Consider the following 25,497-nt stretch of genomic DNA (forward strand, 5'->3'; position numbering starts at 1 on the left):
TGGTGGGAGCAAAGGTTGGATTAAGCATATTGAAAAAAGTTTGAAATTATCTTTCAAACCTGAATGTGGTCAACTCAGCAACCCAGCAGCTCCCTGACAGTGCAACAGTTCCATCTCCAAGAGACCTGGGCAGACTCTGACACACCTGTGTGCTAGGAGGCCTGTATGGAAATGCTCGTGGTATTGTTGTTTAAAATAGCAAAGTAGAAATAATTCAAATACCCATCAACAAGGGAGTGAGTGAAAAAAAATGTGGCATGCTATATAGCAGTGAAAATGAAAATGAAAATGAATGTGATGTCAGTAAAGGTAAATCTTTAATCAATGTTAAAAGTAAGTGGCAAAAGTGTACAAATAGCATCACTTTTTTTATGCAAATGGAAGATGATACTAAGATATGTAGGGTTTAGGGATACATAGGTATGTGGCTAAGCTATCAGTAGTAGAAGCAAGGGAATAGCAAAATTCAGTCTGGTGATCACACCTGGGGAACGGAGGGGCAGGGACATTAGGAGTGTGGGAGAACACCACCCGTGTCACTGATGATTTATTTCCAAAGTTGAGGGATGGGCTCCTGGGTGGGCATTTCATTTGTTAGGCTTCATAATTTTATATGCCTCTAAGTGTGTGTGTGTGTGTGCACCTGGGTGGATATATGGTATAAAATGATACGTATTATATAAAACATACATTTTGTGTTAGGTATTTCATAATTTTAAAAAATAGAAAAAAATGACATACCTGTGGACCGGACGGGAAGCTGGTCCCTGTGACGGGTTTAGACTCAGTCGTAGGTGTGATGCTCATTCACTGGGATGCTGGTGTGAGCACAGCAGTCAGGGTTAGGAGGAACAGAACTTCCAGGCGCGTGGGTGGCTCAGTGGGTTAAGCCGCTGCCTTCGGCTCAGGTCATGATCTCAGGGTCCTGGGATCGAGTCCCGCATCAGACTCTCTGCTTAGCGGGGAGCCTGCTTCCTCTCTCTCTCTCTGCCTGCCTCTCTGTCTACTTGTGATCTCTCTCTCTGTCAAATAAATAAATAGATCTTAAAAAAAAAAAAAAAAAAAAGGATGAACAGAACTTCCGAACAGGGAGAGGATGGTCGGACCTGGATTGTCAGCTTCCGCCTCCCTTTCCTCTTCTCTGACACAGCAGCTGTACCATTTGCCTCGTGGCACTGCTGCGAGGATTGAGCCAGAGGGTGGAGACGAAGCCCAGGGCACAGCACCATGACGGTCGCCGCGAGCTGGGCTGCCTTGCCTGCTCAGCGGCACATGCTTCCGAGGGGCTACAGGGAGGAGGAGACACAGAGATGACAGTGTCGTTCTAGTAACAACAGAACAAACTGTAGAAGAGGGTTTGAAAAAACATCCATCTTATTTAGGCTTATCCAAAAAATTCTTGTTCGAGTTGATGTCAAGGGTTGACAACTATCACTTTAAATCAGTTTGTATCTGTTTCTTCTTCTTCTTCTTCTTCTTCTTCTTCTTTTTTTTTTTTTTTTTTTTTTGGTAATTTCAGCCCTGGGAAGTTTGGAGCTTGTTTTATACCAGGACTTTGTAAGCAGAGTGATCTGACCTTGTACGCGTCACGGCCTGGGCTCCGACTGTGGAAGGCGGATATCCGTGGGACTGTTCAAGCCACGTTTATCTTAAAAGATGTCTTTGCTGGAGGAGTCAAGCCTTTTGAACTGTACCCACGTCTGGAATCCTCCGGCAGGGGAGGTTGCGGCTTACCTGAGAGACACCTGGGCCTTGTTTCATGTTTCTTTCAAGAAGGCTGGGTGTTGAGTTGGAACGAATATAGTATTTACCTTCTAGACACTATCAACCAGGTAAGTGGCGTGACCACACCACACCTTTGGTGTCTTTATATGTTTATCTACGGACTGTCTCTCATAATGGTAGAAGAAACAGCATTAATTCTAATGCTTTACTTTTTCCTTTGCAAGGAAATCAGGTAAGGGTCTAATTATTTTATAGATTTGGTTTTGGTAGAACCTTCTAGCTGTTCTGCTTCTAAGTGGAAGTGTCGTCTGCCTGGCATGGCTTCCTCACCTGGAACCTGAGGGTAGGGCAAGCGGGGCTGGGGCCACCAAGCTGCCTTTTAACCCTGAGTTGGTTTCTCTTCTTAAGGAACACTTCGAAAGGCATCTCTGTATTCTCCACTTATAGACAACTTAAGTTTTCTTCTTTCTCTGGGTACTCTGAACTTGATGCACACTTAGTAGTGAGTGGGTTGAGAGGTTTGGTGACTACGTATCAGTTCCTTTCTTCTGAGCCCTTGCCCCAGTGCTTTCTGCAATGGGTGGCATTAACTTCACGATGCAAAGGGGCTGTCCACATGCAGACGTTGTGGCTGCCATCAGAGTGTACATGGCACCATGATGGGCAGCTTTCAAACTAATGGCATGCTTCTAGATGTTCATCAGGATTATTTAGAAATTAACAAAGAATTTAGGCCCTTCTTCCCTCTATAGTGAACTGCCTTTTGTGTGTACTGTTAGCAGAAAAGAAAGTGTTTTAAAATCATTCAGACTCTGGATGTCCTGTTTTCAGGTGTTGGTAGGGACCCCCTCCCTCTCTCCATTCTTTCATTCCGAGCCATGAATTGCAGTGTCCACTCGTCTCTCCCGTGGGAGTGCACACCGTAGGGGTCTGGAACAGTCAGCACATCACTCCAGCCCAGGAGCAGCACTCCTCTGGGTGTGTGTGCAAAGTGCCGTGAGTCCTGGGCATGCCATTGAGTCTGGGCTCCCCAGGGACCATTTCCCGAGGAGGTGATGTCTGACTCCAGTCGGACCTCTCCCAACAGACAAGGGCCAGGAAAGGAGCTCGAGTGGAGCCGTGGCATCCTGGAGGAACAAGCCTGGGGTCTGGTCTGGCCCTCTCCGCTCAGGGCACCTGAAGCACACACCACGGCAGCGATGTGCGGCCAGTGGGCAGGTCCTGCCAAAGAGCATGGGCTCCCTGTGCTGGAGGGAGGGGCGCCGGGCAGGCCGCAGCTCCCAGCGCTCACACGCGGGCTGAGCTGCTCGCTCAGTCTCATGGAGTCACTGGCAAGGCTTACGACTTCGGGTCAGGTACCGGTCAGCCCCACTCTTTACCTTTGAGTTTATCACTTCTTCTTTTTTTTTTTTTTTTTTAAAGATTTTATTCATAGGGCACCTGGGTGGCTCAGTGGGCTAAAGCCTCTGCCTTCGGCTCAGGTCATGATCCCAGAGTCCTGGGATCGAGTCCTGCATCGGGCTTTCAGCTCAGCGGGGAGCCTGCTTCCCCCTCTCTCTCTGTCTGCTTCTCTGCCTGCTTGTGATCTCTGTCAAATAAATAAATGAAATCTTTTAAAAAAATAATAAATTAAAAAAAAAGATTTCATTTATTTGACAGAGATCACAAGCAGGCAGAGAGGCAGGCAGAGAGGGGGAAGCAGGCTCCCCGCTGAGCAGAAAGCCCGATGCAGGACTCGATCCCAGGACTCTGGGATCATGACCTGAGCCGAAGGCAGAGGCTTTAGCCCACTGAGCCACCCAGGCGCCCCTCGCATTTGTCACTGCTAAGCTGGTTCAGAAAGAGCCTGGCAGAGCACAGGAGTCATCGGACTCATCTGGACTCCTGCACCTTGGTGTCCGCTTTCAGCCGTTAATATTGCCTGGTTATGTGATTTTCTTTTTCTTTTCTTTTTTCTTTTTTGGACAGGCCACAATTGCTGGTTTGGAAGGATCAGGTGACATCGTGTCTGTTTCCTGCACAGAAAATGAAATATTTTTCTTAAAGGGAGATAGGAACATTATAAGAATTTCAAGCAGACCTGAAGGATTAGCATCAATAGGTTTGTATTTGTTATAAAATGTGCTGTGTGTATGTAATTGTAGTTTATAATTGATAAAGCTTATTAGCATTACTTTGTTAAACAACTGTAGCTTTATCTGAACAAGGAAGTATTTGGAGGGTTTCCTATGATTTTTTTTTTAAGATGTTTTGTTTTGTTTTAGAGGGAGAGTGTGTACGAGCAGGGGGAGGGGCAGAGGGAGACGGCGAGAATCTCAAGCAGACCGTGCACTGAGTGCGGAGCGTCACTCGGGGCTCGATCTCATGACCCTGAGAGCATGACCTGAGCTGAAACCAAGAGTCAGATGCTTAACCCACTGAGCCGCCCAGGCCTCCCTCCTGTGATTCTTAAAATATGGTTTACAGTGCTTTTCTTGAAGCTTATCTACCTTATGGCTCACATCAGACAGCCTCGCATTTGGTGAAGTGGTTCCATGGGTCTGGAAGGTGCGGGGCTGGACGAGTAGTGAGAACTCAGCACTCACGTGACTGGCTGCTGGCACCCTAAGACTGCGTGTGGGATTGACACTTCAAAGAACAGATTTGCCAAGATTTTAGGACATTGAAATCTGTTCTCTGGAACATGTCCTTTACCCTCCACACAGTTCTTCCGTATGACGCTGATCGTTCTCCGTGCTTCTGACTTCTTGTTCTAAGTCCCACAGCCCGGGTTCTGGCGAGCACGTTCCCGTGCACACATCCACGGTACTTGGTATATTTGGTGCCTCGTCAGTGAACTTGTCCCCATGGTGACAGCAGCCATGTGGGGAGCCCCTCCTCCTCTCTGTCCCTCACTTTGTTCTCACTGTGTTCCAGACACTCCTAAGCACTTAACAGTCATGACCTCAAAAAATCCTGAACACAGCCCTGCATGGAAGGTACTGGTTCTACAGATGAGACTGGGGCTGTGGAAATTGCAGCGAGGTCCCAAAGACACCACCGCTGGGGGGATGAGAGCCGCACGCGGGGGACATCTGTGTGGCCCCCGAGGCCCCGCACATGTGTAGCCTCGAGTTCACGGAGCAGTTTCACAGGCACCTTGTTTGATGCTCAGGACAAGCCTGTTGGAAACATGAGGCAGGTGGCCCTGCCACGGCCTTTCCCCAGCCAGTTCCCCTTTCCCCCCAGGGCTGGGAACGGTCTTGTGCCTTCCTCGCTCACTGCTCCGGTTGCCACCATATCCCAGGTGGTGTGCAGGGCGCCCCCACCCCAGCTGAGCTCTCCGGGTTCCTGCCACCACCCCCTGTCCCCAGCACCCCAGGCGGGTCTGAGTGCTGGGTGTGTGCCCTCCCTGACGTGGCCTGCTTTGGCCGGTGCTGCCCTCTGCTCTCAGTTCAGGTCTTCCTGTATCTTTGACACTTCCCCTGAGTGTTTTAGTTAAGTCGGCCCTCCCTGTCTTTGCTTGAGTTCCCAGGGGCCTTTCCTTCCATCGTTGTTGTGGCCAGGGAGCCATTTCCTTACCATGTCCTTCCCTCACAAAATAGTAAACCTTTTGCTTGCAAGGATCTTGTAGCTCAGCTTTCTGGCTCCAGATAGCATATGGCACACAGAAGCCCTGAGTGAGTGTTTCTTAATCCGCGGTGTCCTGTTTCAGATTAGAAAACCAAGGACTGGGGTGGGTAAATGACAAGCCCCAAATCCACCAGCCCCGTCTTCCGATTACTGCTTCAGCCAACGCTTCTCCTGCTTCTCCTGCCTGGCTACACTGGTCAGAAGCGTGGACCTTTTGTCATAGCTACGGGCTTGGGGTATCTTGGCCCTGGAGGCATCCTTGCTCTGACTTCTGCTCTCACCAGCACTAGCTGGTGTCTGAGTCACTGCAGGAGAAGGAGGAGAGGGAGTAGAAGGCCTGGACCCAAGTGGGTGGGCCAGTTGCAAACCCAGGGCCTTCTAGAGTGGGAAGCAAGGCAGGAGCAAGGAGAGGGAAGGGCGCTCCAGGTGGCAAGCCCCTGAGCCCCCAGGCATTACTAAGGCCTTTGTTCTTTTGTAATGTTAGAATACGAAGTATGGTTAGTAGGAGAATATCCCAAACAGCCTCTCAGAGCCAGATGTTTAGGACTTGAAAAGATGAAAATGTCCTAAGGGCTACCTTGGCCCCCACTTTACTGCCTCTTACAAGATGGCAGGGTGGGCGTGGAGTGGAAGTGAGTCATTTCTTAGGTCAGAGTGTCAGACAGGGTAGCTGTCACCCCAGGCCGCAATTTCTGTGGAACAGGACTAAGCTCTGAGTCTTTTGAGTTTTCGGAGCTGGCATCTGCACCGTGTGGTCCAGGGCAGGCAGCTCGCGGGAGGGAAGTCTGGGGGGGCCGCTCTGCGGTGACGGAAGCGCTCTGTGTCCGCGCTGTCCGCACAGGCTGCCGCGTGCTTGCAGTGTGGGGAGCGCAGCTGCATTTACGTCGTGCTCGACTTTGAGTTTAAATAGCTGCGCATGGCAGTGGCTGCTGTATTGCACAGGACGGCTCTAGACCGAGACCTGCCACGGCTCGTGTGGCCTTCAACAAGTCGCTTCCCTGGCCAGGCTTCGCTCTGAGCAGAGTCCTGCGTGTCCGTCCCCAGCTTGCACAGCGCAGCCCCTAGCCTGCCCCGGGGCCACCCTCACGAGAGGACAGGAGTCCCCATCTGGCTGGTGGTCCCCGAACAGTGCTGGGCCCATAGTGGATACGTGGTATCAGGATGACTGAGTGGGTAAAGTCGTCCATAGTCCTGTGTACGGGGTCCTGTGGCTGGAGCCCTGGTGGCATGGCGACTTGTGCTGTTGTGTTGAGAAGGACAAGTCTGTGAAGGTGAGAAACTCGCTGGCTCTTGGTTGTGGGTACAGAGCAGGGTGCCTTGAGCCTCTGCTGCCACATCCTCACGCCACGCTTCTGTGTCCTGGGTTTGTTCTCAGGGAAAATGCCCTTTCTCTTCTTAAATTTCAAGAAATATAGGTACGCATACATTTTTTAAGTGCCTTTTGAGTTCTTTTATGTTTAAGGTGTGGTCTAAGTAGGGGCCATCACTAAGCCCTCTTAGAAACAGCTCATTTGTCTTCTTTAGGAATTATTTGTGAATTGATGTAAAAAATGCTGTATACTTAGTAGCGTCCCGTTCCTATTGAGCTATTTATAGAAAATTGCCGTGACGAGCCATTTTCCTGATTGTGGTGTGTGAGCTCCCCGGAGCACAGAGCCGTTGTGGACTGTCATGTGCGACCTTCCCGCTTCAGCAGTCTCTCTGAGCCTAGCGGGCGGGGATTTACCGTTAGCAGACCTGAATGAGAGCTTGTCGACTTCCTTGGACAACCAGCAGTGACCCCCAACCCTCTTTCTCAGCGCGAGATGGTCTGGAGACACCGGGATGCGCAGAGCAGGCCCCTGGGCAACGTGGGGAGAAGCCGTCGGGGGCCCCGGTTTCGGAGACAAGGCTCAGGGGCTCTTCTGTGGCCAGCTCTGTGGCCAGCGAGCCCAGGAGCAGGAGCAGCTCACTCAACTCCACCGACAGTGGCTCTGGTCTCCAGGCAGCTCCAGAGGTGGGGAGGGGAGGCCAGCCCGCCTCGCAGAGATTCAGCGTGATCAGCTCCGAAGACTTTGACCAGGAGCTTGTCGTGAAGCCTCTGAAAGTGAAAAAGAAGAGGAAGAAGCGATCAGGTACCGTCCTTCGCAAAACACACACTGACTCCTTACGCAGGGGCGTTCTCGCACACTTTTGGGGAGTGCTGCTTTCACTCTGTGAGCATTTGCCCATTTGGTGAGAAGCAGAGAAGGCCTTCAGAAGACACGGGTACTCTTTCCTCAAAGGAGTTTTACCATGAAATATTTCATATGTTAAGAAAGAGTACCACATACACCGAAAGCACCTTCATGGGGTGTGTGAGTAATATAATAACACACACCTGTGTACTTACCACCCTGCTTGATGGGTCTGAGGCTATACTTCTTGGTAGTTAAGTAAAATTTTTTTTTTTTTTTTTTAGATTATTATTTATTTATTTGACAGACAGAGATCACAAGTAGGCAGAGAGGCAGGCAGAGAGAGAGAGGGAAGCAGGCTCCCTGCTGAGCAGAGAGCCCGATGTGGGGCTCGATCCCAGGACCCTGAGATCATGACCTGAGCTGAAAGCAGAGGTTTAACCCACTGAGCCACCCAGGTGCCCCGGTAGTTAAGTAAAATTTTAGATGTATCCATGTAAAGCACGTATTAGACCAGAGACACTATGAGCCTGGATGGAAAGACACGGAAATAGAAGATTTATGCTGGTGTCTAGACGGGTCGCTTTACGTTTAGTGTTGGATAGGTTACCAACCATGGGATTTAACATAGAAATGGTTTAAGTTTTTACTCCTTCATTCCTGTTAGGCCTCTCGAGCTACACATACGTACCAGACTGCTAACCATGTTAATAATTTTAAACAACTGGTAGACTGTCCATCCTTTCCTTTGTTTTCCTCCATTAACATTTCTTGAGCGAGGCATAGAGCCCATCACTGTCTCTGATGTTTGCATCCATTTAAGACATCTCTGCATGGGGATAATTTGTACTTGAGAGATGCATTCCTCACCACTTAAATATCCTTCATTTAAAATGTATTTTTTTCCTTGAGCCAAAATTGTGTTTTTTAGTCTCCTACTATTTATATGGAGTCATACCCCATTTTAAACATTCTTATTTTAAATTTTAAATTAGAAGGTGCAAGCAGGAACACCTGCCACAGTTCCCTTGAATCAACTCCCTGCTATGAGTTTCCGAGTGACAGTCCCCAGTCCTTGAACACAGACCTACTATCCATGACCTCGAGTTTGGGCAGCATCGTGGATCGGTTGAGCACAGAGTCTCCTGACCAGGAGAGTAACCTCAGCGGTGAGGTGAATGGTGTCCTGCAGGAAAATATTGACCCCGAAGCATTCAGTGTCCTGGAGGTGCCTGAGCCCGCCACTGCTGTCCTGCATGAAGGGAATGGCGACAGACCTGGACTCCCACGATGTGACTGTGCAGAAGACACAGGGCCGCACAGTGGAGTGCGGACTTCACTCCTGGAACTGAGGGAAGCTGTGGAAGGTAGTGACGTTACAGAACTCAGAGAGGAACCTTGTCCCGCAGACAATGGACTGAATAGCAGACAGTCGCCCTGTCGAGAAAAGGACAGCTCTGCAGAGGCCCGGGAAGCAGGGGATATGGAGCTTGATGACCCCCAAAGCACTTTTTCTGAAGTCCCTTTCTTGGACTCACCCCCCATGCCTTCCAGCCTCAGCTGGGCCCCCCGTGCCGAGCCGTGGCTGCCGGGGACCAGAGCTGATGAAGGCTGTGCTGAGGAGCCCAGCAAGGAGCAGGGCTTCCTCACACACATGGGGGGCCCGAGCCACCTTGGCTCACATCCCTGGCACACTGTCACCGACAGTGACACAGGCCTGAAGGAAATGGTTGCCTCGGGTTGTGACTCGGGGAGTGTGAGAGGACAGCTGACACCCCCAGTCTCTGCCTTGGTGGCTCACACCCGTGAGCCTCGGCTCGAGCAGCCTTCACGGGACCAGGTGTTGACATCCAGTGACGAGGAGGACATCTATGCCCAGGGGTTGCCTTCTTCTTCCTCGGAGACAAGTGTGACAGAGCTTGGAGGTAGTCGCTCCCTGCAGGACCTAAGCCAGCCTGGTGCAGAGGACACCGGGCTCCTAAAGTCAGATCAGGTATGTGGGTTTGGGGTGGCCGGTGTCCTGGGGTCCACCCAAGCCACGTAGTTAAGGATGATGATTCCTGATCATTTACATAACAGATTGTTTTCAAAATATTTACTTTTCTTAGCAAGTCATTATTTTTCAGTGTATTTGGTTTCGAGACTAATCAGGTCTTATAACTTGTCCTGCTAAGTCATTGTGGGGTGTGGATTATGAGTGTGAACGTGCGTGTGCTTCCCCTAAACAGACCGCTAGATTCTCCCAGCGCTAACGACACGCATTGTTCGGGAAGCTCTTGCCACGTGCCAGGCACCATGCTAAGCACTTTGTAAGTTCGACCCATTTCCTTTTCCAAGAACAAAACAAAAGTAGGTAAAGAAGTAGGTGCTGCCGTGGTCCCCATTTTACAGTGGAGGGAAGGAGGCATAGGGAAATGGCTTACACAGGTCACATAGCGAGTGAAGGGCAAGGCTGGCCCAGGACCCCACTCTCAGCCTCTGTGCTGTCCTGCATGGGCAGTGACATGTCCTGCTTACTTGTTCTGAGACAAATGCCGGAAGGTGAGACCTTCCACTCGGGTCTCGCCTGCACTCATCATTTCTTGAGTGCCTTCGCCTGCCAGGCTCTGTGTTTGGTGTTGGCTGCTGCGGGCGCGGATAGCCAGTCTGGGTCCCAGAATCTCCAGGAGGACCCAGACGTGCCTGCCGATCATCTCAGCTGAGCACGACTCTCGGCCGATGCTGGCCAGCCAGGTGCAGGGCTGTGGGAAGCCTGATGGGCAGGCTGACGACGTCTCGTGCGGGTGGGCTGTTGAGATTGGAAGTGAGAACTTGAGAAAAGCCCTCCCCTAGGTGAGAGGGGACCTGGTGCTTGGAGGACTGCTTCCTCCCTTCATGGTCCCCCCCCCCCCAATCCAGTAGCTGGAAAACCAAGAGATTTTGTGGCATTTGCCAGGGGCATGGAGCACTCGTCATGGGGAGCAGGGCTGGACTGAGAAGGGGCGGGTGCCATTCTTTGTGAAGCAGCGAACTTCCGTATTTGGGTGATGGTGCAAGCACTTTGATTCCTTGTGCAGTTTCAGAAAACTGTTAAGCTGCGAAGACTTCATTTAGCTCTTTTTTAAAGAATCATGGCAACAGAACATCAGTCCGTAGAATTCAGCCAGACTCAGCATCTTGGCCAGATTTCCATTAGCCGCACGATGGGACCATGCTTAAAACCCAAGGGCAAGGGCACAGAGCCGGTGGCAGGGCCGCTCATCTGCATGCCTCGGCAAGGATCCGACGCACAGAATGTGGGTTTGCACGCGCGTTGTGTGTTGTGCAAGAGCTAGGTTGTTTTAACGTCAGCACCGCGTTAGGAAGGGTGTTCTGACCTGATGGAGAGCTACCCAGGCGGGCTCTGGGGTCCTGAGGGGCACAGTAGTCCCCATTGCAGAACGCTTCTCTCGGTACAGTCCAAAGACAGCAGGCCCCCCTTGGCTTCTCAGAGACCCTCCGCCCTGCGACTTGTTGACGACTGCCCAACAGTGCGGCTCAGCGCTCTGCTACGGAACTCACCAGGCTCTGTCCTTGTTAGTTTGCAGAAAGCTGGATGGGATACTCCGGTCCCGGCTACGGCATACTCAGCTTGGCGGTCTCAGAGAAGTACATTTGGTGCCTGGACTACAAAGGCGGCCTGTTCTGCAGCGCACTGCCGGGCGCTGGGCTCCGCTGGCAGAAGTTTGAGGACGCCGTCCAGCAGGTGGCGGTCTCCCCCTCAGGTTGGCCTCCCCGCCTCCCACCTCCCTGCTCCTGCTGGTGTAGTGGCCCAGCGCACGGCAGCGGGCACAGGGCCGGCACAGGGCGGGCACACGGTGGACCCTGCCGCAGCCCATCCTTGCAGCATGTGACCAGTGCCTGCACGTCTGAGGGTTATCTCCAAAGAACAGGGGTCACTTCATTTGACATTAATTAATAAACATCCAGTAAACGGATGTTAAGCTTGAATCTTGGTTCGGTTTTTTTTATTAATTACAATGTTAACACATTAACATGTTTTTATAAGCTATGCAAAGCTTGAATTTTGAGGGATTTTTTTTGGAGAGAGATTAACATATGAACACCTTACAAAAATGTGTCCCTATTTCTTTTATGGAAGGGGAGGGGTAGAGGGAGAAAGAGAGAGAGGATTTTTTTTTAAAAGATTTTATTTATTTATATGGCAGACAGAGATCACAAGTAGGCAGAGAGCCAGGCAGAGAGAGAGGAGGAAGCAGGCTCCCTGCTGAGCAGAGAGCCCGATGCGGGGCTCAATCCCAGGACCCTGGGATTGTGACCTGGGCTGAAGGCAGAGGCTTTAACCCACTGAGCCCGAGAGAGAGGATCTTAAGCAGGCTCTACACCCAGCACGAAGCCTAACACGGGGCTCAGTGTCACAACCCTGACATCATGACCTGAGCCAAAATCAAAAGTTGGACGCTTCACTGACCAAGCCACACCGGCGCCCGTGTTCCTGTTTCCTTGTGTTGTTTTAAAGCAACTGAACCAATGGAGATGGACTTATGTGGATATAGATTATTGGGGTTCCTTTCTAGAAATTTTTCTTTAATGAACGATGTATATGCTTTGGCCGAATCATCTACGCCTTGAAGGTAAAAGAAAAATGCGTTCATTCTTGCAAGCCATGGTCTGGCTAACCATTTTTAGTGAACTGGAGCGGACAGTTCCTGAATGATGCTTTGAGCCTGTACCTCCCTTCCCTGTCCAGAATCATTTGCACATCAGTCATAATGTTGGCCACTTCACCTGCTGGGGGGGTGGGTAGGTAGAATTGAAGTATTCCTGTGTATTTGCCTCATAGTAACTCCCCCCCACCTTTTTTTAGAGATTTTATTTTTATTTGACAGAGAGAGACACAGTGAGACAGGGAATAGAGGCAAGGCGAGTAGGAGAGGGGAAGCAAGCTTTCCTGCTGAGCAGGGAGCCCGATTGGGGGCTCGATCCCAGGTCTCTGAGACCATGACCTGAGCCGAAGGTAGACACTCAACCACTGAGCCACCCAGGCGCCCCACATAGTATCTTCTTATTGTTAAGACCCTGGAGCAGAAGTCAGACAAAACGTACTCTGTGACTTTAGACTTATCCCCGTAATTTTACTGTGTTTCTGATGGATTTCCTTGAACTCTTCCTGGTCTTTGTCACTATTTAAAATAGCAGTTTGTTCAAGGTTGTTTCATCTCTTTGCTTATCTGAAAAATAATTTTCCTCAGAGAGTGGCTGAGATCATAGTCTAGTCTAACTCTCGTTATGTAACTGTGCGCTTTAATTCTTTCTCTACTTCTGTTCACCCTCCCAGCCATTTAGAAGCCTTGGTTCTATCCTGATTCTGTTGATTACTTTGTGTTTCCAGAACCTTCCGGCCCTCACTGATCTCGTAGGAATTCTGTTCTCACCAGATCAGTGTACTTGACTGAGTCGCCCTGCAGTGCCCACGTCTTCAGGGGGCACCAGAGCCCCACCATGTTCAGGGTGTGCTTCAGGCTTAGCCGTCTGGCTTTTCTCCTCTTACCTTGGCTTTCCCCATCAGACCCTCTAGTCCAGCCTGTGGTCTTGGTGATTCTCTGGTGGTTTCTTTCATGTGGCCGCCAGGCCTGTATCACACCCTCCATATACATAGAATGTCCTCCTCCTTCCCTCCCCTTCTTCATCTCTGTTTATCAGAGTCCCTTTCTGAGTAAAAAAGGACAGCCCTGCTCAAGTGCCTCCTTTCTGTGCATCTTAACCCTCAGTTGGTCCAGAAGTGACCCGTCTGAATCCCTCTAGGACTTTTCAAACTCTCATGGGGGACAAGTTGTGCCTCCTGACGTAACTGTGTCAGCACTGCCACTGTCTGCATCAGGAGTGCCTGAGGTCTGTCCGGCTCGGTGTGCCATGTCACCGATCTGTTCTCACCTCCAGTTTCCCTAGCAGCCCTGTAGGTACAGAGGAGGAAGTCAGGCATGGAGAGACAGTAGGTGCCTTGACACCTGAAGCCACGCAGCTGGTGGGTGGTGACCTAGGAACCAAACCTTGGCACTGTGGGCTCTTTCCCCAGTTGGGGTGGAAGCAAAAGGGGGAGAGAGGTTTTAGAAATCTCTCTCCCCCACAGCAACCGGGATGAACATTTTTGTGTAAGTAATTCTCTGCGGTTATTGGATGGGGAACAGAATTTTTATTTCTACAGGAGCCCTTCTCTGGAAGATTGAGCAGAAATCTAACCGAGCTTTTGCTTGTGGAAAAGTGACCATCAAGGGGAAGCGGCACTGGTACGAAGCCCTGCCCCAGGCAGTGTTTGTGGCCCTGAGCGATGACACGGCCTGGATCATCAGGACAAATGGAGATCTGTACCTGCAGACAGGTAACTGGGGCGGTCCTCCAGCTCCTGTGGGGGGAGGGGTAATTGCTTCCTACTGCCCCTCACTTTGTTAGGGACACACTTAGAGCCATCACAATGATGGAGGGGCTAAAAATCAATTTAAGACAGTCTGTCTTTGGAATATATTAGCAATTTCCTGCTACTGACTCATATCCAACCTGGACAAGTTTAGGGCAAGACTTAATAGGGTTATTCAGTGAGATACAGAAACAGATTCTTACTCTCCTTATGGCTAACCGTTGCCTATCACTTGTGCTGCAATGTCAGATCTTAAGGGGAAAGAATAATGGGGAAGTGACATTAGAATCATTTTTTCCTTTAGGTTATGGCTGGACTTTTTTCAGCCAGGTTATAGCCATGTCCCCGTATACTTATTTACATGTGGGTCAGGAAGAAACAACAAGAAAAATCATTTGATCTAAGTAGCAGTTCAGTTTGTCCTAATAAACTGCCCTGTGGGGAACCTTCAGCTGCCGGAGGAGACTCAGTGGGACTTGTTTATTAAAAAAAAACTGTAATGAGCGTGAGTGTTTATGTCAGCAAAATAGGATATGACTTTCCAAAGGCGACGTGATTTCTCAGCATATGGAAAGGGTGTGGGGTGGGAGCTCTTTCCTGGCTGTCAGAAGGTCGTATTGGATTTACATAAAGATCAATCTTCTAACCATCTAATATTGCTGATTTGTGGAGACTGTTTTAATCTTTGTTACGAGCTGTCAGCCAGGGGTGATGCCCTGAGACCAAAAGTCTCTGCACCCCTGGCTCTTCCTCACATGTGGGAGGGCCAACATCTCCTAGAAGCCGCTGCTTGAGCCTTGAGGTGGTCAGCCTCGCCAGCTCCTGGGCCACGTGCGAGTTCTGGTCTCTCCCTTCAAGTGGTGATAGCTCTGGAAAGGCAGATGCATATCCCGTTTCCAGGGGCACTTGCGTTTTGTTCCTGGTGAGGAGACAGAGTGCTTCTGGCCTGGGGTTGAGGAATGGGTGCCCTGTTAACCAGTAGTACCAGACCGGCCGTGTTTGGCTCCAGGGCTGGCCTGACGGTGTGTAGTGTAAGCAGCCCAGCAGGTGACTCCCCCTGGTTGAGGGTGAGGGAGACAGCTGAGAACGTGGGACCACGGGGCTTCTGCGAGTAGTCGGGGAGCACGCTGGGGCACTGAGAACTGAGTGCAGGCTGATGCCGCAGAGTATGGGATTTGAGTTAGCAGCTGTCCCGGCAGCTCCAGGCTGCAGACAGGCTCCAAAGAGGTGGGGGGAAGGAGTCCTGGATGGGGCGTCAGCGACTCTGAGCCCTGGCCCTGCCGTAGCCTTGCTGGGTGAGGGACGTTGCCTTTCATGTAGGGAACAACCCCCCCAACCAGGTCAGAGCAGGAGAGGGCGGCTGCTTCATCGGAGCTCCTCTGCAGAGGGCGGGGGGCTCAGATCCTTGCCATCCATGGCTGCCACAGCTCTGCTCGCCCCAAGGCTCTGAGGGCACAGCCACAGAGCATGTGTTGCTCTAGGCCTGGCTGCTCGGCTCAGGGCCTGGCTGCTCTGCCCTGGGCTTTCTTGTTCTTCCGGAACATCTTAAGCGACTTTGGGATACCCGCAGATTCTGAATTGTCGTTCCTTCAGTTTTCAGAGAGCATTTGAAAACACTTCAAATACATGCCTTATTTAAGCACAACCTATTTTTTGTTGACTAGACCTTAAAAAGACAGAATGCTTTCTACACAAGAATATAGCAGAATACCAAAAAAAGAAAAAGAAGCAAACAGCAGAATACAAATGAGGTGCGAAGTCCTGACTATGTGTCTTGGGGGCTTCCTGTCTGTCTCCCTGGCAGGTCTCAGTGTGGATCGCCCTTGTGCTAGAGCCGTAAAGGTCGACTGTCCATACCCACTGTCCCAGGTCACAGCCCGAAACAGCGTGGTGTGGGCGCTGACAGAGCAGCGAGCCCTCCTGTATCGGGAGGGCGTGAGCAGCTTCTGCCCCGAAGGGGAGCAGTGGAAATGTGACATCGTCAGGTATCGGCGGGAGCAGGCGCGTCCTCCCCATCTTGCTTGACCCACCCTTGGTTCTTTGTCATCTTGACTCCCCTTAATGCGCCCCTGGGAGGCTGCCCCCGGCAGAGCTGCTTCTCTGAAGCTCTCCATGGGGATAGTGTTGTCTGGAGTCGGCGGAGCCGATGGCCGCGGCCTGACCATGGGTCGCCCTGTGCCTGCCTCTGACCAGCAGACTGGGTGCTGGGTCAGGGCAAAGCTTTTTGAAATGCTGCCACCCTCTCGTGTGACCTCAGGCATCACATGATCACGGGTCTCACAACAGTTTCTATTCAGCACTGCCTGGCACTGTCGGGTGGTTTCTGTGTAGAATCTCAGTGGTTTCAGGCCAGATGTTTTTCCTTCATAATCATCAGTGGTAATTGATCTCTAGTAATTTATTTGGTGACTTACACCACTCAAAATTTTAATTATAGAATTACCATCAAATCATTTTGCTAATTAGAAAAATTAGACTAGGATCTTCTTGGTTTAAACCTAGGACCCAGTCAGCATGAGCGAGTGGCTACCGTGAGCCACAGCAGGGCTGGGCTGGGTGTGCGACCAGGCTGGCCCCAGCGCCGCTCTCCCACAGTGCCGGTTAGCGTGGACCATCCCGTGCCAGGGCAGAGCTGAGCAGGGGCTTTACCGGAGGGGCGGAAGGGGGAAGGGCACTGTGTGCGGAGAAGCAGTGTCTACCCAGCTGCTGTTGCCCGACACAGCCCGGCACAGGGGGGCACCTCCACTGGCTCGATTGTGTGGGGGGAGCAGGGAGGCCGAGGTGCCCTGGGTGCCCATGCGCTCTCTCGTAGGCTCTTTCCTCCCAGGGGTTTCCCGCCATGCCAGCTTTTCAGTATGTCTTTCAGAAGCTGCCACACATTTAAACAACAATGTAACTTGAAACTCGAGCTTCCTTCCGGGGAACTTGGGGGTGGGGTACTTGGAGTGTGGGCGCTGACTCTTCCTTCTCTTCCCTGTTTCCAGTGAAAGGCAGGCTTTGGAACCCGTCTGTATAACTCTCGGGGACCAGCAGACTCTGTGGGCCCTGGACATCCGAGGGAACCTCTGGTTCCGAACTGGTATCGTTTCCAAGAAGCCCCAGGGAGATGACGACCATTGGTGGCAAGTAGGTGCTCGGCTCCGGGGGTGCTGGCCAGGATGTCTCTGCTCTGCTCCCCCTTTTACAGCCCTTCTTCTCCTTAAAGAGACTGGGGAGGTTGGATTAAATGAACAACATTTGCTTTCACTCTTCAATGAGTTAGTCTTTGCTCTATTTGAGTGCGTTAGAAATATCTGGGCTTTTCATTGTAGGAAGTAACTTGTAGAACTCTCTTTGCTTAAATGTACAGCCTCTGTTTATTACTTCTTTTTCTGTTTCGGTATTATTTAGAAATTTATTCTTACGTGCTAAATAAGCCCAGTGATACCCTTTTGAAGACCTGGGTAGTAATGCTGTTGAATTCTGAACTCATGGGCTGAGAAGAGCTAGATCGCAGGTTTGGAAACCCGGCCTATAATTAAAATTCATCTCTGCCCTCTGGTTCCAAAGTCCTCTAAGCAAGTGGCATTTCAACAAAGAAAGGAGAATGTTCCCACACACTCCCAGAAAAGGAAACACTCTGTGTAATAGGAGGGTGTAAGCAAGCTCACTTCTCATGACTTGGTACCAGTCAGGGTGGCCTAGAATGTGTTTTTTAAGGAGTTGTTCCTGCCCCTCTTTGGTACCGTTCAGTGTAGCTGTCAACTCCCCCAGCTTCCCGCAGCGAGGTGGTTCTGGCCCTCAGCTGCTGGAAACGAGGCAGCGTCTCTGCAGTGTTTGTCTCCAGTGGCTCAGGTCCCGTCGTTGCCTCAGACTTGCCACTCGAGGGCAGGTCGGTCATTAACTGCCCTTGGTCTCTCGGATGAGAATGTGGAAAAGAAGTTGTATTTGTCCTTTGATGAGTAAGTATATGTGTACAAAGGTCTCTGATATGTCTGATACTCTGAAAAGTTGTACAAGTGATTTTCAAATACCTTCTCCATGCTGGTAAGCATACTTGGTTTTACGCACTCATGCGTGTACACACACACACTCTCTCTCAAATGTGTGTATGTACCACGTTCCATTTTTAAGTAGCCTAAAGAAAGTTGGATACCATTTTATCATCATATTCAGAACGTTATCATTAGAGAAATTTGACAGAATCATCTTTGAGGTATTTGGAAGCAGAGTTATTTTAATTACTCTAAGACTGATTTCTTTGTAGCGCCAGAGCCAGCTTTATGTTTGGCTGGTTTGGCTGCTAAACCTTTCTTTTTTTTTAAATTTGCATCCTGCTTATCTGCAAGTGTTGGGCACGGAGATGGCCTGTCACAGGCTTTCTGTGTGGCCTTGGCGTGTGCACCCTCCGAGGAGGCCCAGCAGCACATGTGGTGAGCCCCAGGGCTCCATGCCCAGCGTTCTGTAGGCTGTGACGAGACCACGCAGCCAGGCTGTTGGATAGTAGGAAAGGGGGCCACAGGGTCCAGACATGGTAAAGCAATTCACTGCAATCTCAGTTAGGACAGTGCGGGTCCTTTCATGGGTGAAAAAGTGTAGATTTATACAGTTAAGCACTGATTTTTATAGTAATTTACTTTTTGTTTTTGCTAATTAGAATTAAGTTCCCTGTAATAAGTGATGTCCCTTTCACTCAGCATTTCATCGTGCGGGACCTGGGAACACAGCCTGTGTAAGGGTGTCCTAGGAGTTAGGGAGCAACATTCTCAGTGACCAAACCCAGCAGGGCACAGGTACACATGAAAGTCACATGGAGGCAGATTTTGACCAACTTAGAACTTCTGACGACTGGAGCTGCCAACAAGAGAGAGATCCTCAGGCCACCGGAGGGGCTCAGCGTTAAGTGTCTGCCTTTGGCTCAGGTCATGATCCTGGGGTCCTGGGATTGAGCCCCGTGTCGGGCTCCCTGCTCGGCAGGAAGCCTGCTTCTCCCTCTCCCTCTCCCCCTGCTTGTGTTCCCTCTCTCGCTGTGTCTCTGTCAAATGAATATACAGAATCTTTAAAAGAGAGAGAGAAAGACGTTTCCCTCAGAGTTGCCCCAAAGAAATGTCTTTCAGGAATGTTAGAGGAGCGGTTTGCACACCGGAGCCAGGCTGTGCCAGTCGTGTCCAGGGCGGGGCCCGGTTTGCCCTGTTGAACTGACATATTTATCGACAGTCCTGGTCTAGGTCATCAAGTACCTCCACCACCCTACTTATAGTACCTTTTTTAACCCATATTACGATTCTAAGGATTGCACTCTGTTGTCCATTGGAAATATCTAAATTTAAAAGTGAAATGACCCCGGGACGCCTGGGTGGCTCAGTTGGTTAAGCCGCTGCCTTCGGCTCAGGTCATGATCCCAGGGTCCTGGGATCGAGTTCCGCATCCGGCTCCTTGCTCAGTGGGGAGCCTGCTTCCCCTCTGCCTCTGCTGCTGCTCTGCCTGCTTGTGTTCTCCCGCGTGCTCTCTCTCTGACAAATAAATAAATAAAATCTTAAAAAAAATAAAATAAATAAAAGCAAAATGATCCTTTCTTATTGATTAGAATAAAGGGCTTCATGGGTCTAAGGGGGGATCATAAATAATCACAAAAATAATACCTGCTGTTGTGACAGACCCACGGTGGATAAAAATGTATAAAACAGAAGGTGAACAATTTCTTCTGTCCCTTTAAATCTGACCCTCAGAATTACAATTAGTGGTTTGATAGTGTCTTGCTGGACTTTTTTTGGTCTTACACAAATGTGTGCTTGCCCACGTGTGCTAGGTATTTGCCGGTTACGGGCCCAGTCTTAGCTCCGGGTGGCGCGCATACAGAAGGCACTCATAGGGGCACCTGGGTGGCTCAGTGGGTTAAGCCTCTGCCTTCGGCTCAGGTCATGATCCCAGGGTCCTGGGATCGAGCCCCGTATCGGGCTCTCTGCTCAGTGGAGAGCCTGCTTCCTCCTCTCTCTCTGCCTGCCCCTCTGCCTGCTTGTGATCTCTGTCAAATAAATAAAAAGAAAAGTCTTTAAAAAAAAAAAAGAAGAAGAAGAAGAAGGCACTCATAGCCGCACTGAGAGAAGGGTATCTTTCCGTGCCCCCCTCTAGGTGAGCATCACCGACTACGTGGTGTTCGACCAGTGCAGCTTATTCCAGACCATAATCCATGCCACGCACTCCGTGGCCACGGCAGCCCAAGTGCCCGTGGAGAAGGTGGCGGATAAGCTGCGCATGGCGTTTTGGTCTCAGCAGCTGCAGTGCCAGCCAAGCCTCCTCGGGGTCCACAACAGCGGCGTCTGGATCTCCTCGGGCAAGAACGAGTTCCATGTCGCTAAAGGAAATCTCGTCGGTGGGTGAATCACTTTTCTTTTCACATTGACTCAATCAGCAGCTTCATTTTAAAGCCGGCACTGAAAGAAGAGCTTCAAGACTCAACTGCAGAAGAGAATTTGGCGCCAGTGTATCAAGTGTTTGTGACGGAGGCATTCTGCACGCTCAGTGTCAGTTTCCTTTTTTTACTCTGTCATTCCAACAACTTGGGTACCAGTGTTTGGATGGTGTGTGATCAGTGACAAGACAGGAGGGGCAGATGGAGCTCCTTTTTATGTTCATAATTTCACCTTTAAGTGAAAAGACCCACCCAAACGTAGAGGATGTCGTAAGAGGGAATAGTCCATTTCCTGGAGGAAAAGTTCTTGCTCGTGGAGAATGCCAGTCTCTGGCAAGATCTGTGACCGGTGGTATAATCCGCATGTTCCCATGAGGGCTTCATTTCTGTGAGGGAAGCCCTGCTTTGTGAATTTCTCCAGCTCTCTCCTCCCTCTGCATGACCGCCCCCCCACCCCGGCCATAACCCTGGGCAAGACTGTGGCTCTGCTTGTCCACGTAGGAGGACGAACAAGGGACTGGCCTCACAGCCCCGACTGGCGTGGACCTCTTAATTTAAGGACATTCTAGAATTAGCTGTAAGAGGTTTTGAAGACCAGTTGTAGTCTAGAACTAAAGCTCTGGAGTGTGTGTGTGTTCTCTTCTTCTTCCTTCTTTAACACACTTCCTGTTGGTTCCTTCTAGGCACTTACTGGAATAATGTTGTTCCCCGTGGGACAGCTTCTGCAACGAAGTGGGCCTTTGTGCTGGCTTCCACTGCTCCCTCAAAGGAAGGTTGGTTGAGAAATACAGTGCATGGGTTGGCAGTTGAAAAGTGAAAACCATGGTCTGACCATGACCTAATTGAGGTGGGGCATGGCCGTGTGGACCTCAGAGACAATGCAGTGGCTTCCCAGATAAGCAGCCCTTGTTGGCTGAGCCAAGGCCCATGAAGCTGGGTAGGTCTGAGCAGGAGAGAAGGCTCTGGTGTGGGGACATTGAATGAATCTAAAAGCAGGGCATCATTCCAAAGGAGAGGAACATTCAGTGTCCCACTAGGGCCAGCCCCTGGAGACTTCCAGTGACGTGTCACAGGTCCACAGCACTGCAGCCAGTGGACACCAGCCTTCATGGGGTGTCTTCCCATTTCCCCTGGTGAGGTCTTCTGTCACCTCCCCGCAGCCTCTTTCAATCTGGTTTACAGCTTCTGGCTAGTCTAAGTCCCACAGTTGTGCCCTATTAGTACAGGGGCAGACCTCCTGGTGACCAGTTGGAGCTCCCCTCCCCTTCCGGAACATGGGGATTGGAGCCAGGAGAGGCAGTGCTGGAGCCAGGAGAGGCAGTGCTGCAGCCAGCGAGCCGGGAGCCTGGGCAGTCAGGTGACCCCTCTGCAAAGTGACCAGAGGCCCCTCCTAGGATCGTCCTGAGGGTCAAATGGGAAGACGCCATGAAGCCTGTGGTTCAGAGGAGGCAGCTGGTTAGTTTGAGCGATTAGTCCCACCAAGTTTGGCCCACTTGTCTGTACAGGAAAAGGTTTTCTGACCAGAAATCTGAAATCTGTAAGCTCTGAAAACTGTAGGTTATATCCCAAGATTGGCACAAAATCCTTTGGCAGCAAAACCTGGCCCGAACCGCTGTGGGGCCACTTGCTGACCCATCGATCATGAACACACACATTTTGTGGCTGGGGCGTGACTGCATTTTGTTGCTGCTTGGCTTCCCGAGGCTATTGTTAGATATGCGGCATACCCGTGACCTTATGTTTTCAAAATCCTCAGAAGTTGTGAATTCTAAAACCTATCTGGCCACAAGTTTTAGATGATCTGTATTATGATGGAAACTTGAAGTTTCCCAGAGACTATCTGCATTTTAAACTCATTCTGTTAAGTCTAAGGGACTGTATAAAAATGGTGGAGAGGAGGCGAGGTTGGGTTTTGAGAAGAAGTTGGGGAGAGAATGCTTTCCAGCTTTCCGAGCCTCCCCAGCAGCCTCCCCCCGATCTGCCCACCCACACCGCCCCTGCCAAGACCAGAACAGGGGAACTGTGGGTCCATCCTTCTGAGGAATTGCTGACCTCACTCCCTCCAGAGCCCCAGTCACACTAAGTCAGACTCCCCAGCCCTTATGAAACGTCCAGGGTGAGAGCTGCTGAGCCGACATTGTAGCCTTCACCATATCTCCTGAGCCCTGCTTTCTTTCCTCCCTTTAGAACATCTCAGGCTTCTGTGTTAACTGGCTGGCCATGGGGTGCGCCTCCAACTTCTGACTTCGGGTCCGTGGAGCACACGTGCACAGTGGCGGCCTGGGAGCCAGGAGCAGTGGCATCAGCCGCCCAAAGGCCAGGGCTCCCTGGTGCATCTTGTCAGTGACGAACCCGAACCTTTTCCGCAGGAAGCTCCTTGTGGCTGTGCCAGAGCAGCAAGGATCTGTGCAGCGTCAGCGCCCAGGATGCGCAGTCCCGCCCCTCCACGGTGCAGCTGCCTCCCGACGCCGAGATGAGGGCGTACGCCGCCTGCCAGGACGCTCTGTGGGCCCTGGACAGCCTCGGGCAGGTGTTCATCAGGACGCTGTCCAAGAGCTGCCCCACTGGCATGCACTGGACGCGGCTGGACCTCTCCCAGCTAGGTACGGCCCCCGCGTTCGCCTCACGTGCGTTCTTACGGGACTCTGTGTGGGTTGCTGGATTTCAGGATGTGGATGGGCCACTCTGGCAGGTTAAGCAGGCTTCTTCTTTGTGTCAGGAGCCGTGCTTCCCCACCGTGTCAGCTTGGAGGGCGTGCAGAGCCCCGGAGGAGTGCAGGCTCAGAGGAAGCTGCCGCTAGAACGGCCTGAGGCGCTGCCTCTGCCAGTCCACCTCAGCGTGGCGTATCGCTCTGTGCCTTCTGAGCCTGGACGGACAGGCGTGTCCTGCGTCAGCCTCAGCAGCCCTTCTCCTGGCCTCTGCAGCTAGAACCCTGCCCAGCGAGGGTCCATTCTCACTCGAGCGGCCCAAGGGGCTGCTGTGCATCTCTGGGTGGCAGCTCTTCCCGGAGCCTCCCCTCAAAGGCTACAGAGCCACCTGAGGGGCATGACCCATGCACCAATCATTCATTGGTAGTGCAGGAAGCCAGATAGTAGAGGCAGCCCACGGCGTTAGGTTATGCTGCTGGCAGGTTTTTGATCGAGAGCAGCTTATGTGTGGCTAGTCTGATAGCAGAGACTTGTCTGAAGGCAGAGGCTGCTCCTGGCAACTCCAGAAGGTCCACATAAGCCTTAGGAACACTCCCCTGCCACACAGTGTCCCATCTTGGTAAATGGACAACCCGTGTTTTTTGTGTGGTTGGTGGTAAAGTTGAATTGTATGAGCATTTAGTATTTGAGAATTCAACCCCGTGTACTCATTAGAAGGGGGAGAGGCACCTGGCTGGCTCAGTCGGTAGTGCGCGTGACTGTTAATCTCTGACTCGTAAGTGTGAGCCCCACATTGGGCTTGGGGTTTACTTCAAATGTGTACTTACATGGGGCGCCTTAAGTGTCTGCCTTCGGCTCAGCTCCTGATCTCACAGTTCTGGGATCAGCCCTGTATCGGGCTCCCTGCTCAGTGGGGAGTCAGCTGCTCCCTCTTCCTCTGTCCCTCCCACCCCCATTTGTACTCGCTCTCTCTCTTTCAAATAAATAACTGAATAACTAAACTTAAAAAAAAAATACACACATACACACGTGTGCACATGCCTCTCCAGCAGCCCCTGGCTGCGTCTCCGGCTGCCAGGGGCCTCCCCGCATCGCATGAAGCAGGCCGGGCTCTGCTGCTGTCGGTCAGCTCCTGCGGCTCCTGTAAGGCGCGCTATAGGGGGGTCGTCGTTCTTTTGTCTGGCAAGGCCCCGGATAGAATCCAGCTTAGATAGCGGGGAGGTTGGCACTCAGCTGAAGAAGCAAACTGTCCCGAGCTGGGAATAGTCTAGGGTCATGCCCAGTTCAGCAGCACATATACTAAAAATAGGAGTTTCCTGGGGACATTTTGATGACTTGTGCTTTTGACCTCATCCCTTGTCCTCTGAGCCTAATCCCAGCCCTGGGGCCATCACTTTCCAGCTTTTGAGGATTTACCAGCCTCCATTACTGACAGTGACGGACCGGACAAAGCTGTGGCTGCTCATGGCCCTGAGTGCAGTGATAGGAGACCCTCCTGCCTGCCCCGGGAAGCCTTGCCACCACCCAGAGATCTACTGGCCGGGGCCTTTCTCTCGCAGCCCCAACCAGACCCATTTGGAAGATGTTGCCGGTTCCTTCTGTAGGTCTGAAGGCGAGGGCACATGTGCGCTCCCACCACTGAATCTTGAGGCATGTGGGAGGCCTTGCTCTTCTGCACAATCCGGGTAAGAGGTATAGCTGTTTCCCTGCGCGTCCCTTCCCCGTGTGTCAGGGGACATCACGTGCTACAGTGGGTAGAGTGGATGGCATCCTGACAGGCCACACGGAGCAGGAGCCGGCTCTGCCTGGGCCTACACACACTGGGCCACAGCTCAGGGCTCGCTTCTGGATCAGTCCGGCCCCGGCCCCGGCCGCCGCGATTCCTGCGGGTCTGGGAGGCGCGTTTGGGCCTCACCGGGCCGGCGGCCATTCTTTCCTGGGGAGAGACTCCGCTCTGGTGGGACGAAGCCTCAGTATAAGAGACCTGATCCTGAGCAGGCTCCAGGTTTCTGGGCGAGCTGCCAGCTTCCCTTATTTAAACCTCAGCTCCTCACTTTCCTGATGGGAGTAGCAGCCCCCGCCACAGAGAGACAATGCAAAGAAGCATCCGGGCTCAACGCGAGCTGCTTGGGCAGGTACCCCACGCGGGGTTCCTGTCAGGCCCACATGAGCTGCATCGCTCCCCAAGCTGGGGGGCCGATAACTAACCACGCGCCTGGTGGGGTGATGCTGGGAAGCACAGTAGTAAATTGTTTATTTATCTGGGTTGCCAGCAGACACTGGAATGATGGAGGAAGAATCCTTTCAGCATTTTCTAAACGTAGGAGAGTGCACCATGTCCTGAGCTGGCGAGGTTCTTGTCAGGCAGAGGAGGTGGACGGGGTGAGGTGGGAAAGTGCCAGCCTCCCACTGCGCCAGGGTGGGGGGCAGGGACAGGCAGGCGAGGACCTCTGGGTGTTGTGTTGCTGGGCCAAGGATGGTCCTTGTAGCCTGTGGGACAAACCAATGAATCCAGTGGTTTAGTAAATTATTATTTAAATGAGGGGATGAAGATTTTACGTTCAGCTGTGT

General features: G+C 51.6%; 1 protein-coding gene across 6 annotated transcripts in view; it reads left to right on the forward strand.

Annotated features, from left to right (window-relative positions):
• The window catches only part of TECPR2 (tectonin beta-propeller repeat containing 2), a 97,040-nt gene that overhangs the window by 37,766 nt on the left and 33,777 nt on the right, over positions 1-25,497 (forward strand). For all 6 annotated transcript variants that reach the window (XR_007128791.1, XM_047738058.1, XM_047738060.1 and 3 more), the window contains exons 6-16: positions 1,520-1,832; positions 3,694-3,826; positions 7,137-7,451; positions 8,489-9,486; positions 11,053-11,236; positions 13,678-13,851; positions 15,692-15,872; positions 16,872-17,013; positions 19,999-20,239; positions 20,962-21,051; positions 22,648-22,881. Coding sequence is in view for 5 of the 6 variants with exons in the window: in XM_047738058.1 (XP_047594014.1) it covers positions 1,520-1,832; positions 3,694-3,826; positions 7,137-7,451; positions 8,489-9,486; positions 11,053-11,236; positions 13,678-13,851; positions 15,692-15,872; positions 16,872-17,013; positions 19,999-20,239; positions 20,962-21,051; positions 22,648-22,881 (3,005 nt within the window). In the remaining variant the exon portion in view is untranslated. The remainder of the gene's footprint in view (positions 1-1,519; positions 1,833-3,693; positions 3,827-7,136; positions 7,452-8,488; positions 9,487-11,052; positions 11,237-13,677; positions 13,852-15,691; positions 15,873-16,871; positions 17,014-19,998; positions 20,240-20,961; positions 21,052-22,647; positions 22,882-25,497) is intronic.

This window comes from Lutra lutra, chromosome 7, assembly GCF_902655055.1.
Source record: "Lutra lutra chromosome 7, mLutLut1.2, whole genome shotgun sequence".
Classification (NCBI taxonomy): Eukaryota; Metazoa; Chordata; class Mammalia; order Carnivora; family Mustelidae; genus Lutra; species Lutra lutra.